Source organism: Juglans regia, chromosome 12, assembly GCF_001411555.2.
Source record: "Juglans regia cultivar Chandler chromosome 12, Walnut 2.0, whole genome shotgun sequence".
Classification (NCBI taxonomy): domain Eukaryota; kingdom Viridiplantae; phylum Streptophyta; class Magnoliopsida; order Fagales; family Juglandaceae; genus Juglans; species Juglans regia.
In genome coordinates this window covers 18356865-18376092 of record NC_049912.1, presented here as the reverse complement: position 1 = coordinate 18376092, position 19228 = coordinate 18356865, and the positions used below count along the sequence as shown (strand labels likewise).

The 19228-nt window shown below is 36.1% G+C and overlaps 1 protein-coding gene and 1 pseudogene across 1 annotated transcript; one reads left to right on the top strand and one right to left on the bottom strand.

Annotated features, from left to right (window-relative positions):
- Positions 1 to 1949: 1949 nt before the first annotated feature.
- LOC108989313 (probable voltage-gated potassium channel subunit beta) lies at positions 1950 to 5691 on the bottom strand. The gene is made up of 4 exons (XM_018962869.2): positions 5027 to 5691; positions 3036 to 3179; positions 2616 to 2780; positions 1950 to 2336 (listed from the first exon to the last, which is right to left on the bottom strand). The coding sequence occupies exons 1-4, from the start codon at positions 5588 to 5590 to the stop codon at positions 2223 to 2225; spliced, it is 987 nt and encodes a 328-aa protein (XP_018818414.1). The 5' UTR covers positions 5591 to 5691; the 3' UTR covers positions 1950 to 2222.
- A 12694-nt stretch (positions 5692 to 18385) lies between these two features.
- Positions 18386 to 18635, top strand: LOC108995884 (annotated as a pseudogene).
- The last annotated feature ends 593 nt before the right edge of the window (positions 18636 to 19228 follow it).

Sequence of the window (19228 nt, the reverse complement as noted above, 5' to 3'; positions counted from 1 at the left end):
GGATACATGTTCTTCAATTCATTAGAGCACTCTCATTGGATTAGTCAAAATTAGAGAACATTTTTTATGAATGTAAGAGAAATTTGACTTTTGACTATTCCATTCAGATAAATCTCCATATTGGAATATCTATTTTTTCATTATATAACAATAAAATAATATAAGATGAATTTGGTTTTGATTATTCACATCAAATCTCCATACTACATTATACATTTATTCATTATATAGTAATGAATAACTAATAATTTCAAAAATATTTAATTTTTTTAATTATTAATTTATTTTATTTTATCATATTTTACTATTCTACCTATTATATATTAATTAATAATCATATTCTTATTAAATTAATATATCACTAACTCAAATTAATATACCAATTGTGATAAAAATATGTGAAAGAAATAAAGAAATAATTAATAAAATATGTATTTGATGTATGTACAATAACCTTCAAATTTGAAAAAACTTTTAAGTCACTTTTGGAATTTAGTTAATCCATTGTGAGCACATTTTATTCTCTAATAGCTAAATACTCAATGGATTTAACTTTTAGCTAATCCAATAAGAGTTCTCTAAAGAAAGATGAACAGATGGGGGAATATTCAGAGGCTCAAAACTAGAGGAAATTTTGGCCAAAGCTATGGAGGATGAATGTGCCAAATAGAGTTAAGATCTTTGTATTGAGGGCCAAACAGAAATGGCTTACCAACTTTGCAAAACCTAAAAGCCCGAAAAGTTGTTGAGGAAGCTTCTTGTAGGTGGTGTAATGAGGAGGAGGAGGATATTACTCATGCTTTACTGAACTGTAAAACTATAAGAGAAGTGTGGTCTGATTAGTTTCCAGATTTAATCACAGAAGATTCCAATACAAATTTGTTACGTCATGCAATGTAGTTACAATACAGAGGTAATAATGTAAACTTGGAGAAGCTATTCTTGATAGCATGGGGCATGTGGTACAGAAGGAATCAGATGTTATATGAAGATGTGGTACTTACTGCTATGCAGGCAGCAGAGAATGTATTGGTAACCTATAAAGCTCACCTGCAAGTTCATGAAACTCATGGAGAAAGGAAAATTTGAAGATGGGTGCCTCCTGATCAAGGAATACTAAAGTTAAATGTGGATGGGACAGTGTTTGCAAACCAAATAAGTGCAGGGGTGGGAGTTGTTCTAAGGGATGAAAAGGGTGGTGTTATCCTCTAGACTTGTAAGAAAGAATATGAGATTAATAATCCTGTCGAGATTGAGATGCTAGCAATTTTGAGAGAGGTCTTCAGATATTCATTCCTCTTGGTATAACACAACTTGTTATTGAGAGTGACTCTTTGCTTATGGTGAATGAAGTTTAGAATGAAAGAACATCAAGATCACTTCATGGAAATCTTGTGCTGCAGATTAAGCAACTTATGCGGAGATTTCCAAACTGCTTTATACAACACATCGGCCGTTTAGGCAATGGTGCAGCTCATGGGATGGCTAAACATGCATGGAATATTGATGATTTGATAATTAGGTGGGATTCTTATCCTAATTGTATTGCCCAAGTTATTTGGTTTGATTCTATATTGTAATTCTTTTCAAAGTATTGAATAAAGTTTTCTGTTGTCAAAAAAATAAATGTAAATAAATTATATAATAAGTTAAGAATTTATCTATTACGATTATGATGCCCAAAGTTACTTAGATACTTATTAGCTATTGATTTCTCACTTGGTCTAAGCAAAGTTTGTGAGGTTTCACTAACATAAAAACAAAGAAAAGTAAAGGGTATACAAGATCAAAGTTGTTACAATAAAAAATTTAGATATCAAAATTTTTCAAACCATGGGACAAACTTCTTCTAAACTAGCAAATCTTTTGGTTACAATGCATCACCATCTATGCTCAATCTAGACAAGGAAAAGATGGAAGGTATAGAATGGAAGGCATGAGATGTGAGATAAAAATGGGCATAAAAGTTCAGAAGGAATAAACTTGAGCTGATTTTCTCAGGCAAATAACACATGAACAATCCGTACAATATCAAACCACAATCGTCTCCTCCCTGCCCACAAAGGGCCAAAACAAGAAAAGAAGAAGGAAAAAAGACCAGATACACATGAAGTTCCATGAGTAGTTCAACGAAACAAGAAATAATTAAGCATCAGGAACATTGGTACAATGAAGTCTATGCTGCAATGTGTAGCATAGAGAATAGCATTGAAAATATTGTTTCATCTATACGATTCTGGACGCTTTGGCTTGCTTTGAACGACAGCCTCAATACTCTCCATCACGGCAGGAGTCAGACGTGGGATGACATCAATAGCTTTCATGTTTTCTTGAATCTAGGATAAAAACAGCTCATTAATTAGCTATAAAAAAGGGGCCCAAGATGTAAAACATTATGGGTCGTATCAATTTTAGATTTAGATGCTAACTAGCTCCTTATTCTTGCAGGTATTTTTTTTTTTCCAATTAACGAACAGTGCTGCATATACATTATCAATAAAGCTTTTAATTTTCTTCTTTAATGAAGTTGAATGATGAGCAAACCCAACAATATCAGGGCAAATGCAGAATTGCATGCAAATATGCTTCAAAAATGTGAGACTTTTGGATCTAACCTGAGATTCTTTTGTTGCTCCAGTAATAACAGATGAGACATTAGGATTCGCAGCACACCATGCAATTGCTAGTTGAGATAACGGCACACCAAGTTCATCTGCAATTGGCTTCAGACCTTCAACTTTTTTCAGCACGTCATCAACCAATGACCGATTAGCGAGATTCTACAAGAAAAAAATTGCAGTTTAACAATGTTCTACTTTCTTTTTTTTTTTCTTTTTCCTTCATTCAGAGAAAAAAGAGTAGAAGTCTGGTTCAACTAAGCATAACATCAAGGAAAAGTACTCATAATAACAAAACCAACACAGGTATCTGTATTATACTGATTTTTTTCCTTTTTATATTGAACTTTGCAGATGAATGTACAATATAATTATAGGCACAAAAACTAATAAGTGCTTCACACAGAAAAAGCTTACCTTGTAATTTTCCAATGAAAACCGGCTATCAGATGGTATAACTTTGTTGTTGTATTTTCCAGTGAGCACTCCAGATGCAAGTGGGCTCCATGTGGTAAGACCCAAGCCGTAGTTGCTGTACAGAGGAAGGAATTCAGACTCAACCTGCATCCAGTCAGAATGTAAGCATACACAAATATGAATACACAGAACTGAAATGCATATAAATGTCTATCGCTGCAACCATTTGATTCCTCATGACCTTCAGCAGCAACTATTCCATAAAGAAAAATCAAACAAGCAAAAGGCAGTTGAAGAAACAAACTCCCCACATTTATGGTAAAGTTCATAGAAGCATTAGAGGAACCTTCAACACTTAACTAGCAACAAAACAGACAATAACATGGTAAAGTTCAAATTTCAATGTATGCATCGAATCAATAAGAACATTAAGTAGTCATAGCCACCTGATTTCAAAAGACCGTTCCATATTGATTACCAAACCAAATTACAACAAATGGCGATTCTTGAAAAAGAGAAACAAAATTAATGAATGCTAGTCATATCACAAAGATAAGGAATAGCTTATCAGGATTGATGTATTGATTGCTCAGAAATTCAATAAGCTACAAAATGCATTTGTCAGGTTAATTGGGTTTTTCAGATTTTCCAACACATGAACAGAAACTGGTTTACTTGCATGATAAAATAATAAAGGATTGAAGTAAACTGGCTGCTGTGTTAACATTCCGGGTTCACGTAAAACAGAAAGACCATATCAGCAATGATTGATTGTGTTGACTAAGAATGTGAAATATTGAGAAAAATGTCGTGCCATTGAAGGCCAGTTAGGAATGAAACTCAAAGGAATAACCGGGAAAGATCCTATCCCACGAATCCAAGTCATTCTCTTCTTGTGTGAAAAAAGGACAGCTAATAATTCTTAGCAACAATATTAACTTAATTCTAGTAAACTACTAATGGTTTCCTCCCTTGTAGTTTCTACTATCAGGGAGAAAACAGACTGATGGATAACTGTAGAAACTAGAAGGAAAATGTGGAGGAATGCGTACTGAAAAAAAGTGGAAACTAGACAAGGCATGTACATGTCTTCAATATTGATTATGAGTCGGAATTTAGGGGCTAAATAGCAGTTACGAACTGGACACCTAGTGTGCCAATGGGGATAAACAAGTTCATTATACGGTATCTTTCAAGATATATGAGTTATACCTTGAAAGAATGCTGGCACCATGAGGAAGATATTGAAAATTTTCAGCTCTAACACGAGGGAGGTATAAGAGACCGCTAGGTAGGCAAAAGAGACCATGTTGTGAAATGAGGAATGCTGAGTGATTCTGATTCAGATGCACATTTCAACAAACCAAGCCAACAGAGGACTGGGATATGATGAATTTTAGTCACGTAATCATTGCAGGGGTTCCTCTTCATGTGGGAGAAGTGACAGAAGAGAAGCATTTCTGGTTGCTTTTTTTGTGCCATTAGGCATTGGGTATTGAAATTGATGTCAACGGAGAGCTCTCACAAAGTCACTATGGCAAAACTCAAGTGGTATCGAGATGAAGGATTGAAATCGAATTTCTTTGTCAAGCACGAGGTGTTCACAATCAAACTCCCATGTATGAAATATGAAATATGACTTTAAATCCTCAACTCCTAAACAGGTGCGTTGGAAGCCACCACATGATGTGCAGCAAACTCAACGGAACCTGATTCAGGTAAATTAACTTGAATGAAGAAAAAAAACACTCATCCCTTGCTAAAAACTGTGCCTACAGAGTGAGTTAATCAAACCCCGTCCAAAAATCCACAGACAGAGCACTGGACCAAAAACAAAGTATCCCGACATGCTACCGTTGGCCAAAACCACACATTTGTTACAACAAGCACTATGATTGAATTGATTATTAAATTCCCAAAAGCAAAACTTAAGCAATATAATATTATGAAGAAACCAAAACAGAAAAAGAAAAGAGGAGAAAATCAGAGACCTTGTGACGGGACAACAAATTATACTCGGGCTGCTCGACGATCGGCCCCACCAAGTCCAATCTCTCGGCGACCCCCCAAGCCTCGGTGATCTGCTGGGCCGACCACTCGCTGGTACCCCAGTAGAATGCCCAGCCCTTATCAATAACATAGTTCATGGCCCTAACGGTCTCCTCGATCGGGGTGGAGGAGTCCGGGCGGTGGCAATAAAGAACGTCGACGTATTCCATGTCGAGGCGCTTGAGGGAGGCCTTGGTGCCTTCGACGACGTGCTTCCTGGAGAGGCCCTTGTCGTTGGGTCCGGAACCGCCCCAGAAGATCTTGGTGGAAACAACAATATCGGAGCGCTTCCAACCAAGCTCGCGGATGGCCTGGCCCATGATCTCCTCGGCACGGCCATTGGCATAGACCTCGGCGTTGTCGAAGAAGTTGACGCCGTGGTCGCGGCAGCACTGGAGCAGAGACTTGGCCTCCTTGACGTCGAGCTGGTTGCCGAAGCTGACCCAGGCCCCGTACGAGAGCTGGCTCACCTTCAGCCCCGAGCGCCCCAAGTTCTTGTACTGCATTTTTATTTCTTATTTTCTCGCTTCTTCACGGAGAGTTGTCAGATACTTGAGTCTCGGCTTGAGTCCTCTGACTGCGTGAACCACGGTGTTTTGCTTTCTCTACTCTTTTAAAAAAGGCGTGAACGAGGAAATATCAGGTGCGGTGGCAAGAGGGTGACAGTACCGACTTGAACCTCGACACGTGTTGGTTAGATAATCAAACGACTATTTTGTCCTTGGGAGTGTATAAGTTTTCAATACTGCTTAAGGCAACCGTTGAAGGAAACCTTGGGGAACGGGCTTGCCACGTCACTCAATATATTTATTAAAAAAAATTGAAATGAAACGGAGGGAGAAAAAAATATCATATTTCTCATTTTCTCGTTTAGATAAAACCAAAATTGGGGTCTTCGACGCTACGTCTCATGTGGCTATCTCTATGGGTGTCATCCATCTATGTGGGTGTTTTCGAATAAGTAGCTTTGTGTGGGTATTTCTTCCATCTCTGTGGGTGTCTCGTCTAAATCTGTATTGTGTGGGTGTCTTCGTGGCTAGCTTTGGGCAATATCTCGACTCTTTAATAACACATTTTGTGTTGTGGTGGTGCATGTTGCTGCTTAGGATCTTGGATTTTTACATTTCTTGGATAAAATATGTCTATTTTGAGGCCTTGTCAAGTATCAAATTTCTTGCACTAGCAGTTATTACAAACCGCATTAAAATGATAAAAATTTGAAATTTTATAAGTACTGTAATATTAATCTTAGACGAGCTAAGAGGGAGCAACTGCCTTGATTTGGAGGTTTTGATGCAATGGATTGTAATGTCATTATAAACAAAGCCGAGCCATGGTGGGTTGAGTGGAATTTGGTAACATGAACCTGGCTTTATTTGTCCATTTTACTTCTAAACTTAAATCTGCCCATATATCTAAGTTGGATTATGATCCAGTCTCCCTATTTAGAAATATTTTCAGACCAAAGATAGATTAATAATGATAACGAGAAAGGCTTTACTTGCTTGTTTGCGTCAATTACAACAAAGTTCGTGTCTAAGCTATTAGCTTAATTCTCGGTGTTATTAAAATGGGAGATGATGCCTAATGAGAACATAAAGGTATTTGATAGGAAAAAGCTAGAAAAAAAAAAAAACCACTATTCTAACCTTGTTTTAGGTCACTACATTAAAATAATTGCATGATTAAGTGTTTCATGATGATCTTTTATTCTTCTTCTTTTTTCCCCTTTGTGTGAAATAATTAAAGATGTTTAATATATGTGGTTTGAAAGAGTCCAGACTTGTGTGGAATTTCAAACACAGAACCCATGATGATATTGATGCCAACTACTAACTTATGATCTGGTTTTGTATACTTAAACCTATCTTATTCATTGTCTTTTTAAGAGCATTAGTATTGGATTATGCAAATGAAAATGTAAAATTTGTATAATATGACATGATTTTGTATTTGGCTATTCCATTCAAAACTTATTCTCATATTGGATTATCTATATATTAGTCAAAATAATAACAAAATATTATAAATTTTAAAATTTCTTTTTTTCAAATTTTCAATTTTTTTTGTTCTAGTAATTTTTTTTTCTAAATTAAGAGTTACATGGAAATATTAATGTTATATAATATGGGACTTGGATAAAGATGTGGATGGGTCTTGGAATGCAGCAAATACATTCTAAATATTTCATACAATACCATTGAAAAAAAAAAACACCTGTCTATTTTCACCTAAAAAAAAACCATTAAGAAAAATACAAGTCATCACTAATGTTCAACACATTTCAATCCATCAAAAAAATATACACACCTCCAAAAGTCAGTCCATCATTAATATTACTATCCATCACAAAAAATAAGACAATGCCCAATCACAAAGTTGCTACCCAGCCACATATACTTCCATCACATATAACTTGACGGCCACTAAAATCATATAAAGTAAACGTTAAACATATAATATTATTAATTATAACATCGAAATGGGCTAGATAAATACTTACACACCTCCAAAAGGTGTGGATGGTTCCTTAGACGGTGATGTGATTGCAGACGTACACATTAAACCATAAAAAATTTCATCCTGAAGACGTTGGAAATAAAGTTGTTGCTTGGGTTTCATCCCATCAAGATCTAATTTCATTATTTTAGCTTCGAACTTCTTCTTCTCTAATACAATATGTTCATCTCTATCCCGTTCTTACCTGCTGCAAAATCCTCTTCTCTCCACCCTGAATGTATTTGTTAGCAGTCATGCGAGCTAAGGCATGGTTAAATTCAACATCTACATCATCTCTATACTTCCTATATTTTGTATTTTCTTTCTCAACCTTTTTTCCTGGAGATCTCTCAAGGATGACCTCCACGTTGTCATCCAAAATATCTTCTTCATCTGGAGTTAAGCTAGCATTTGTCGGACGTCTTCCATGTGATTTCCTCTTCATTGACAATGTTGATTAATGTTGTTGCCATTTTGGTTGGTGTCTCAATAGACACCAACAATGCTCCAAGGTCAAAGTTGTCTTCTCAGTTTCTTTGTACATTATTTTTGCCTTCTCAATCTTAAATGAACAAAATGATAAAATTAGTATGTAAATAACTTTATCTCTGTGGTATCACTTGGATGCAAAGACTACTTGTGCTACAGCAGCACAAAACTTGTTTGTGCATTTTTGGATCGATTACCATCGATTGGTCAATGATGCAATCGAACGTTCATGATTGTTTGGTTTTTTATACTCACGATGGTATTCAAAAATTCTTTCCCACATTTGCGTGGATTTTTGGTCAGTGCCTCGAATAGCATCAAGGCTAATGTATAGTCAAACTGAAACAAGGAGATTATCCTCCTTAGTGGTGAAAGACACCTCGTTAAGATTTTTTAGTAGGTGGCTTCCGTTCACCTTCAGCTTGTGATGGTTGGACCACCACATTACCATGTTTGCTATTGAAGGGGGTATTGTCTTCCTCTTGTCCATCACTTTGCAAGAGAGTAGTGAAGAAGGGATCCGTATCAAATGAAGGCTCCATCCTTAAATAATTTAAAATTCATCATAATGAAATGAGGCAGCACATAATGAAATGAGTGTTCAACAAGTCATTAAATGATGCAGCTTTATTCATGGAGGACAAACAATAAAAAAGAAAAAAATTAAGTCAATCTAGCCGGTGCTTCTGGTTTTACATTTCACGTTTAGGTGCTTCTTCCAGAAAATTGTCAAGAATTAGTCCAAAAGATTAAGTCAAAGGGCATGAGGCTTGGGGTGGCTCTTGAATTATATGGCTCTTGAGTTTGATTTGTATTGAATTAGCTAATCATGATGACATTCAACCTTACCAAGATGACCCTATTGTGTGTACAATAATATTTTGTTAAAGGATGAAGGATAATAACCTATTGTGTTAAAGGGATACATTTGGAAGCTGAAATCGATAAGGGAATAGTTAAAAGGTTGATGAATAATATTTTTCGTTAACTTATAGACAATTCAAAGGTGAGGATGGGAAAGCAGTTCCTCCAGTAAAAAATGAGGATTACATCTTTTACTTTATAGGGGAGGAAAAATGCTTTTAGAGAGAATGGGTGATGCCTAGGTTCTAGGGGTGGGCAGCAGGGCCTTGACCCTGCCCCGCTGCCGCTCCGCCCCCTGTAAATGGGGCGGAGCCCCCCGTTCGTCAGATGCTGGAGGCAGGTGGCCCCACCCGCATCTGACCCCATGGCGGGGCTGGGATAGGGGCAACCCCGGCCCGTTATTATATATATAAATATATATAAGTATATACAAAAAAAAAAAAAACAAAGGCGGGTTATTTTTTTAAATATACTCATTACGAAACGACGTCGTTTCGTCAATGGTGAAACGGCATCGTTTCGTCAATGGTGAAATGGCATCGTTTCCTTTTTGTTTAAAACCTCCCGAGCCGCGATCACCCTCTCTCTCTCTCTCTCTCTCTCTCTCTCTCTCTCTCTCTCTCTCTCTCTCTCTCTCAGTGTCTCGGCATCTCGCAGACTCGCTCTGTCGCTCACTTGCCACACTCTCTGTGTCTCGCAGCATCTCCGTCGCTTGCTATCGCCGCAGCCATCCGTGACTCCTCGTCTTCATTTCCGTCGCCGAAGGTAAGAAACCCATCATCTACTACAATTTATTGTGATATTTATTTTATGGAATGGAGATTGGAGGAAGGATGTGATTTAATCGGAGATGGAAGATGGGGTTTTGTGAATTGTGTTTTGTGGAGACTTGATTGTGCATGTGGTTCACTGATTGTGCATGTGGTTCACTTGATTGTATAGTGTGTTGACTTTGTGTTCGTGTGTGAATCTGTCGTGATTGGCTCTTTTTTTCAATTTTTTCGAAATAGTTCCAATACAAAACCCTAAATTAATTTAGGGGTTTAAAAAATAGGGTTCCAATCCGCAAGCCTAATATAATTTAGGGGTTTCAATCCTTGAAACCCCTAAATTATTTTAGGTAAGGTTTCGGATTGAAACCCTAAATAATCAAAACCCTAAAATACCCTAATTAATTGGGTATTTCAATTTTTTTTACAACTTTTATAACCCATTTTAGTTTTTAATTGGGTATTTCAGTTCTTTTAGAACTTGTATAACCCATTTTAATTGGGTATTTCTGTTTCATTTTTTTTACAACTTGTAGTCTTGTATAACCCATTTTAATTGGGTATTTCATTTTTTTTTTTTTTTATGTTTGATATTTGATCATTGATGTTTCATCTTCCAACTTCCAATATATATGTTAATGCTTTGATGTAATTGTTTGGCATGTTGTTATGTTTACTTTAATTTTAGATTTCTAGTTTGGTTGAGTTTATGGATATGCCAACAGATTCTAATGCGAGCTCTCATTTCCATGCCCAAGGTACCCCTACCCCTACACCTATCCGTACTCCTACTTCTACTCCTACCCTTAACCCTACCCCTACCCCTACCCCTGGCCCAACACCTACCCCAACAGCACTTTGCCCTGCCCCTAAACCCAACAAGAAACCTGTTTCTATAGTTTGGGCTCATTTCACCAAATTAGAGGGTGGTGACTCCAATAACCCCCAAGCCAAGTGTAACTATTGTGGAAAAATCTATGCATGTCACTATAGTAAACATGGCACCTCACAATTAAAGGTGCACTTAGAAGACCAATGTAAAAAAAGTCCAATATAACGATCATTACAAGAGAAAAACCAATCTAGGCTAGAAATTGGACTTCAAAATATGGCAGATGGGACTAATGGGGGTGCAACTTTGAGGGGGTATATTAAGTATAATCCCGATGAGTGTAGAAGACACTTAGCTCGTATGGTCATTATGGACGAGCTACATTTTCAAGTTGTTGATGGGAAAGGGTTCCAAGCGTTTGCTCGCTACTTGGAACCAAGGTTTAATATTCATTCTCGCCACACGGTGACAAATGATGTAAAAAAATATTTTTGGTCTGAAAAGGAGAAGCTGAGGGATGAATTGGCCGGTCAATTTGTTTGCCTTACCACTGATACTTGGATATCAGTCTAAAATTTTAATTATATGTCTTTAACTGTACATTTTGTTGATTGTAATTAGACATTGCATAAGAAAATTATAAAATCTTGTCAAATCACTGATCATAAGGGTGAGACAATTGGGAGGTTTTAGATGCTGGAATAAAGGAGTAGAGGTTGACCCGAGTTCTTACAGTCACAGTTGATAATGCCTAGTCTAATGATGTCGCATTGGGATATTTGAAAACCTCTCTTAGAGAGGCAAATAAGACAATCTTGGGTGATGAGTGTCTGTACGTGAGATGTGTGGCACATATTCTGAATCTTATTGTTACTGATGGTTTGAGGGATTTTCATGACTCGATTGCTCGAGTCAAGACTGCTGTGAGATGGGTGAGATCTTCTCCTCCGAGGTTGGAAAAATTCAAGATTACTTCAAGGTCTGCGGGCCTAACATCCAAGAAGGGCTTTTTTACTGATATGCCTATACGATGGAACTCAACATATTTGATGTTGGAGGCGACCCAAGAATATAGGCTGGCATTTGCATTATTGGGTGATGAATACATCCAATATGTTGAATATTTTGATGATCATGGGGGATTGGGGAAACCAGTAGATGATGATTGGGAGATTGTATATATTTTTGTAGAGTTTTTAAGGCTTTTTTTATGAGGTCACCACGACGATATCTGGAACTTTGTACCCTATATCCCATCAATTCTGTCAGCAAATATATAAGGTAAAAGAAGAATTAAATGGCATGGTCGCGGGTGGTCACTATAGGCTACGGGAGATGGCATTGGCTATGAGATCAAAGTACGACAAGTATTTGAGAGATTTTACTAGGGCTAATATTTTGTTAAATGTAGTTGTCGTCCTTAACCCGAGGTTTAAGGTGAATGGCATGGTATTTGGATTGGGCCTTGTGTACGGGCAAGCATGGGCGGAGATTATTGCAGCAAGGGTTCGAGAAACCCTTTATAGATTATTTGATGAGTTTACCGTCCTGCGGGGTGGTGATATTGCGGCACCTACACATACCCCCACACCGGTTCAAGAAGTCGATAGTGAGAAAAGACGTAGATTGGACTGGGGTGAGAGGTTTGAGCAGACCCCCTTAATGCGGAGTTATGTAGAGGCTCAATCAGAAATAAACAGATACTTAATAGCGGAAGTAATACCATTTTTACAAGACTTCAATATATTAAATTGGTGGAAGGTGAATGCCGTGAAATATCTCGTCCTTGGAGAGATAGCCCGCAGTCTTTTGGCAATCCCTGCTAGCATCGTAGTCTCGGAGTCGGCTTTTAGCACCTGATGGCGTGTATTGGATTCATTTAGGAGTTCATTAGCTCCTACCACTGTGGAGGCTTTGATTTGCACCCAGAATTGGATCAAGGGAACTCCAATTCATGTTCTGGATTTTCTTGAGTATGAGGAGGCCGACGTCGAGGAGGAGGGTGATGATCAGTCAGGATCTGGTATTTATTTTAATTTCATTTTCTAATTTCTTATTAATTAATTTATTTTCATTTAATTGATATTCATTAATTTAATTTCAAATTTTATTGTTATAGTGATACATGAGACGACGTCTACGGCTACCTCCAATGCAATATGACTTTGTATTGGACCCACCATTGCCATGGTTTGCACAATTTGTCCTTTATTTATTTTTTGTATTTATAATTTTATATCATATTTTAGTATCTAACTATTTTGCTTGTTATTATTTTAGCTTTTATATTCTGAATATACAATTATACATATGCCCAATCCTAATGACCGATCTATGCTCACCTGCCTCATCTTCATCTCAAATTCCAATTGCCCAATCCCAATCTTATCTTGGTTAGTACTTTTAATATTTTGTATTTTAATTTTTTAAATTTTTGTTTCATTTTATCACTTTATAATTCTAATTTGTTTTATTTTTAACTTATTAATATTTCAGCCTTTAAGGTTTTATAACTTATTAACATTTATGATCTTGATTTTCAGTTTCATAGCAGTCGACACAACTCACCACTCAGTGAATTCACCTCTACACAGCGCCACGCCGTCATCCCAAATTGATCAAGTTGAAAAGTTATGAGTTATAATTGTTAATTTACAATTAAGCATAATGTTCCTACAATAGTTAATAGTACAATTTGTAATATTTAATAATTTTAAAAGAGTTTGTAATATTGTAATAGTTTAAGTTTATTAGTTCTCTTAGAGTCTTAATTTGTATAATTGTAAATTATAATTTGTAATAGCTTAGTAGTTAATAGTTCTATCTATATATACGTATATACTATATAGTTTTTCAATTTTTAAATATATTTAATTTTTTTTAGTTAAATTTTGTGCCCAAAAACAAATTCTGGACCCAAAAATATATTTAGGGCCCAGAAAAATGAGCTGGGCCTTCGGCCCAGTAGGAGGCAGACGGATGGGGGTTTACCCCCGCCCCCCATCGAACAGATGGGGTACACCGCCCCCGCGTACAGGAAAAAAAATTAATCCCCCGCCCATGAGGGGGCGAGGGGCGGGGGAGGGGTGCCTCTGGCCCTTAGGGGGCGGGTAGCACCCCTACTAGCTCCTTTTCGAGAGTTTGGAGATGATAATTGAGAATAAATGTTTCTTAAGCTAGCTTGATTGCATTATTTTCATATGTTTGGTTTGCAGTCAATTCATTAGTTCCAAAAAGAAATATCATTGTTAGTAGTAAACCCGTGGCAGGTTTGGGTCTCCTTTCCTTTCTAAAATGGGGTCGAATGGTTAATAGCATTACATCCAAAATGGAATGCATGCAAGTGAAAAATAAAACCTTTTTTTTTTCTTTTTTTCTTCTTAACTAGATGAAAGTCGTACAAGTGACTCAACTCTCTTAAAACCTCAATATCTCTTTACAAGATTAGAGCTTTAATTTCTTTTTAATGAATGATCTTTTCTTCTAGAGTAACTTATCAAATATATATATATATATATATATATATATATCTTTTCTTCTAGAGTATCCAATATCAATCTGAAACTTCCAACTTTGAACTATTTTTCCTGGCTAATCTGAAATTCTAGCACATATCTTGACTCCTGGCTAATCTGAAACTTCCAAGTATGAATTATTTTTCCTATCATTTGGGTCAACAGTAAAAGAAAAAAAAACACACACACACACTTACCACAGTTTAGTTTCCATGGAAAATGAGAAAATTGAAAAAGAAAAACTGAGGAAATGACTAAAAAAAATCCAAGGAAAATCAAACTACTCAAAAACAAAGAAAAACAATAAGCATCTAAGAAAAAAAAAACTACACAAATCGAACATAAGATAAATATGAACTAAAAGTTTGAAAAAACAAATCTAAGCACATATAGAGAGAGAGAGAGAGAGAGAGAGAGAGAGAGAGAGAGAGAGAGAGAGAGAGAGAGAGAGAGAGAGAGAGAGAGAGAGAGAGAGAGAGTAACCTTGGCGAGAAAAGGCACAAAAATAATCCCTAGGAGAAGAGAAAAGACACAAGGATGAAAGGCAGAGAACTTGCTAGCGAGAGGAAGAAATCAAGGAAAGAAAAAGAGTTGGTAGAATAAAGAGGGAAAATCAAGGGAAGACAAAGTGTTCAAACGAAAGAAATAATTTTTTAACAGATTTGGTTGAGCTACATTGAATGTCAAATATAACCACAAGAGCTAATTTACTGTTGCTGAAAGTCATCTTGGTTTACATTTGGATAATCCTATGTAGGTCATTTTCATCTTCTATTAACCAAATTATCCATTTTATTTGCATTTGCATAATTTAATGACAATGCACTAAGTACATGCATTGAAATCCATTCATGCAAGATTAACACCAAAGTATTCTTATTCATTGTCTTTTACTGAAGCGCGTATATATAGCTCTAGTGGGATTGTCAACATGGAAAAAGGAGAAGAACACTTATCTCCCCTAACACTATCTAGCTCAAATCCTCCAAGCATGGTATATTATATTATTTTAAAAATTTGTTGGAATGTGTTGAGTAGCTAATTATCATTATTATTTTTTATGTTAGGACATACCAAAAACTGCTCCAAACAGCTCAGCTTTTGACATTAGTGGAACTCGGCCCTGAGAAATAGTGATTGCGAGTCAAGAAAGTGTAAGTTCATTATAATTTATAAAATTTGAATAGTATTATTGATATCACATAAATATTTGAATATTTATTGGTTACAAATGCAATTTGGGTTGGATGGATCACAATCGGCGCAATGAATGTAATTCATGGATTTTGTGTATTGAATGTATTTGGTAGATGTAACTCATGGATTTTGTAATGCATTTTTTGTGTATTGAATGTAATTCATGGATTCTGTAATGGGTTTGTTATGTATTCAATGTAATTCATGGATGTAAATGATGGATTTGGAATTTGTAATTTTGTAATGGGTTTTTTGTGGTTTGAATGTAATTCATGAATGTATTTCATAGATTTTGTAATGGTTTGTTATCGATGGCAGTAACTTAATGCATGTTAAAAGCATATTGCATTTTATTGCTAGGTAGATTGCATTTCAAATGAGTGGCTTTTGATTGCATTTTATTGCTAGGTAGATTGCATTTTTTTGCCATGCAGTTGGCATTTCAAATAAGTGGCTTTTGATTGCATTTTATTGATTGCATTTTTAATGCGTAAATCTGTTGGCATGTTAAAAACTAGAGTTGCTGGAAATCTATTGGCATGTTGACATGTTTAATGCATAAGAACTTCTGGAAACAAGAGGTGGTAAAAAACTAGATTTATATTCATTTCAATGGTTGCCTTCACCAAGGCTTTATATACCAGCCACATTGTTTTGAACTTACACATTCTTAAGTTTTGGATTTACATAAGTCAGAAACACACATACTTAAGTTATATATTTACAAACCAAGTTCCGAAATTAATTAGATACTATTAAGTAACATGACACAACAATTAGAAAAGCCTAATTCAGCCGGAGTAGTGTGCGTGAATGCCTTATTTCAACTTGATGCTCTAGAAGCACCAACTCCTTCTTCAGAACCCTATCATTTCTATTCGATAGTAAAATCTCTCTCTTCTAGATTTCATCTGGATGAAGGCCACATAAATGTATATGTTATGCAGTGTAACCAAACAATTCAGGGAAGTAGAGGAAAAAGTATAAAATGCAACATTCAGAGCAATGCATACCTTTAAGCAGTGCTAGAGTAAGACTGTCAAACAACAATGAAACTATTACAAAGAATAAGATAGAAACTTGTAGAAGAACAAATCATAAGGAATAAAAATGGCCAAAAACTGAACCATAAAAACATCATATGATCAATGGTACATAGGGCATGTGGCAATTTGTAGAACAGAACAAATAAAGAGGGGCTAAAACTGAAGAATTATGAGCATTTTACATTATTAATAACAAGAGTGTTCCAATTCTTTTCCAAATTAACACTAAAGAAAATAAACTTTTTTTTATGTATTGTCTTCACTTTTATGAAAAATGGTTGTGGTATCTAAAGGTTCATTGATTACCATTGCCTTCAAACTAACTTTTAAATGAAAAAATCAAGAGTTAAAAAAAAAAAAAAAAAGCATCCATAAAAAACAGACAGTATAATCGATCTACACATTCTACACATCAAATATAATTTATCAAGAAAAGTCACAAATGTCAGCATGGAAAGTAAAATGCACATAAGCTGCATCAATAACCTCTTGCATCAGAATAAAGAATTAAAAGCATCTTCTACTACCTGATGAAATGAAGGTATTGAAGGAAAAAGTAAAACAAAATTGTAGACCAAGAATCTCTCTAAAACTGCCACCCTAATCAAATTGTAGTATTTGATTTGATTTTATTCAACTAGTTTCTTTATTTAACTTCTCTCTATATCCTCTTACTTCCAGACAGGACCTTCACTAATCAAGAAAATAATCAATTTGACAACACGTCACACAAGCGACATTGAGTTCATGGAATTGTGGGCATGATACCATCATACCAGTTATATTCATTTTTCATAAGAAGATCAACATAAATGTTTAATGCGTAAATGAAAAGTCACAAATGTTTAATGTGTAAATCTGTTGGCATGGACCATATAGTCTGATATGCAACATCATACTGAGTAAGTAAAGAGAATGAAACCTGAAACTTGATGTTGTTCACCAATGTCCACTACCCACCATCCAGATTTATGTCCATCTTCCATGCGAGGCACAACAAAAGGCGTTCCCTTACATAGGTAAAAACAGATAAGTTACCATTTATAGAAGAAAGAAGAAAAAACAGATTTTCCATTTATTATACTTGATAAGTTCTTGAGACCAAAACTTTGAGACCAAAGAAGAAAATATCTACCCATTTTGGTTAGGGTTAAGGTTACGTACAATATTTCTGGGTTAGGGTTAGAATTAAGTCGCGGGTTGGGTTAGGGTTTGTGTTTCGAGTAAGGAGACTGTGTCGAAGGGAGAGACAGAGGATCTGAGGGTTTCAGAGGGTTTCGTTGTAACATTCGTGTGGTAGATTCGAGTAGGGAAGGTGGAAGATGGAGGAAATGAGAACATGGATCTGAGAAGGTGGAAAATGAAGACGAAGGAAGAATGAAATATTTCGAGGGAGCTCTGGAAGACGAAGGGGAAAGGGAGATTTCAGATGTCTCGAAAATTTTAGAAGGAAAGATGGATTTCTATCAAACATTGAAACGGCGTCGTTTCAATTTGCCACATGCGATATGGTTCCCCCGCAATTCCCCTAGCCGGTTGTGTATAGAGTTTTTCATCTTTCACACTTTTGGTATAGAAAAATGTTATTCGTAACCGATTAGAGAAACCATCAGGGAACTGCATCTAATGTGGCAAAAATGAAACGACCACATCTCATTCAACTTGTCAAAACGCACGGTTTCTTCTTCATCTTATTAGACCCAAGAAGCCCCCATCTCCACGAAGCCACAAAAGTCTTCGTCTTCTCCAAAGCCACTCCCCTCTTTATCTTCTCCACCCACATCTGAAATCTACGAACCCAAAACCCCATAGAGCTCTACATCAAGCTCCTGTGTCATCTCTTCATCTTCTCAAGCACTTAGATCTTAAATCCCCTTCCCACAAATCGAGCATAGTTTGTTGTTGTTGTTGTTCTCTTACTTCTCTCCGCTCCTTTATGATGAACTCCACCTTGTTGTTTTCTCCAACGTCTCATACTTAAATAGGTAAACCCCAAAGACAAACATGCTCAAAGACCAAACAAAAGAACCTAGAAAAGTCAAGCAAGAGAAAAATAAAAAGAAAAAAATAAAAAACAGAAGTAGTAAACAGAAGCCAAGATGCAGAACGAAGAGGGGGTTATAACTGAGCTTTACATTCGCAGGAAATGTTTGGCTACAAACAGGTTGATTACATCAAAGGACCATGCTTCTGTTCAGATCAACGTTGGGCATTTGGATGAGAATGGCATGTACAATGGCCATTGCTCCACCTTTGCTCTGTGTGGATTCATTCGTACTTAGGGAGATGTTGACAGTGTGTTGGATCGTATCTGGCAGAAAAAGAAAGTTGAAGCTTGAAAACAATAAACCAAGGGAGAGAGAATATAATTGATTTTTGTTTTTGAAGCTCTCCTTGAGGGTAGAAAAATGTGGTTGAAGGATTTTGACTCATTTTAGTCAGTTACTATGGAATATTGCATCCTCTTTGAACTGCCATGAATCAAAATGTTTTATGTTTTTGTGCTAAAAAAAAGGGACATTTGAGAAGGAAAGGGAGACAGCAAGGGAGATTGAGAGGGAAAGGCTTGATGAGGGTGCCGTTGGTGTCGTTGGTCTTGCTTTGGCATGGGTCCTGTTTGGGATATTGAGGAACTGCAGGCCCTAAGTTGCTTGGATCGAGTGGAGGGTGAAGAAGATGTAAATGGAGTGACATCACTAGCATGGGTCATTTGCCTTTTAATTTTTACTTTTTGCTTTTCTACTTTTTTTTTTTTTTTAATTCCACGTAAGGCCGATTACCTCTCGATTGTCCCTAGCAGCACTGTTTGGTATAAGTCCCGGTTTGTATACAAAAGTCATCCAATTCATCTTATATAATCATTACAATTGTCTTAAATTTTTACACAAAATATAATAAACAATTTAATTTTTTCAAATCTTAAAACAATAAT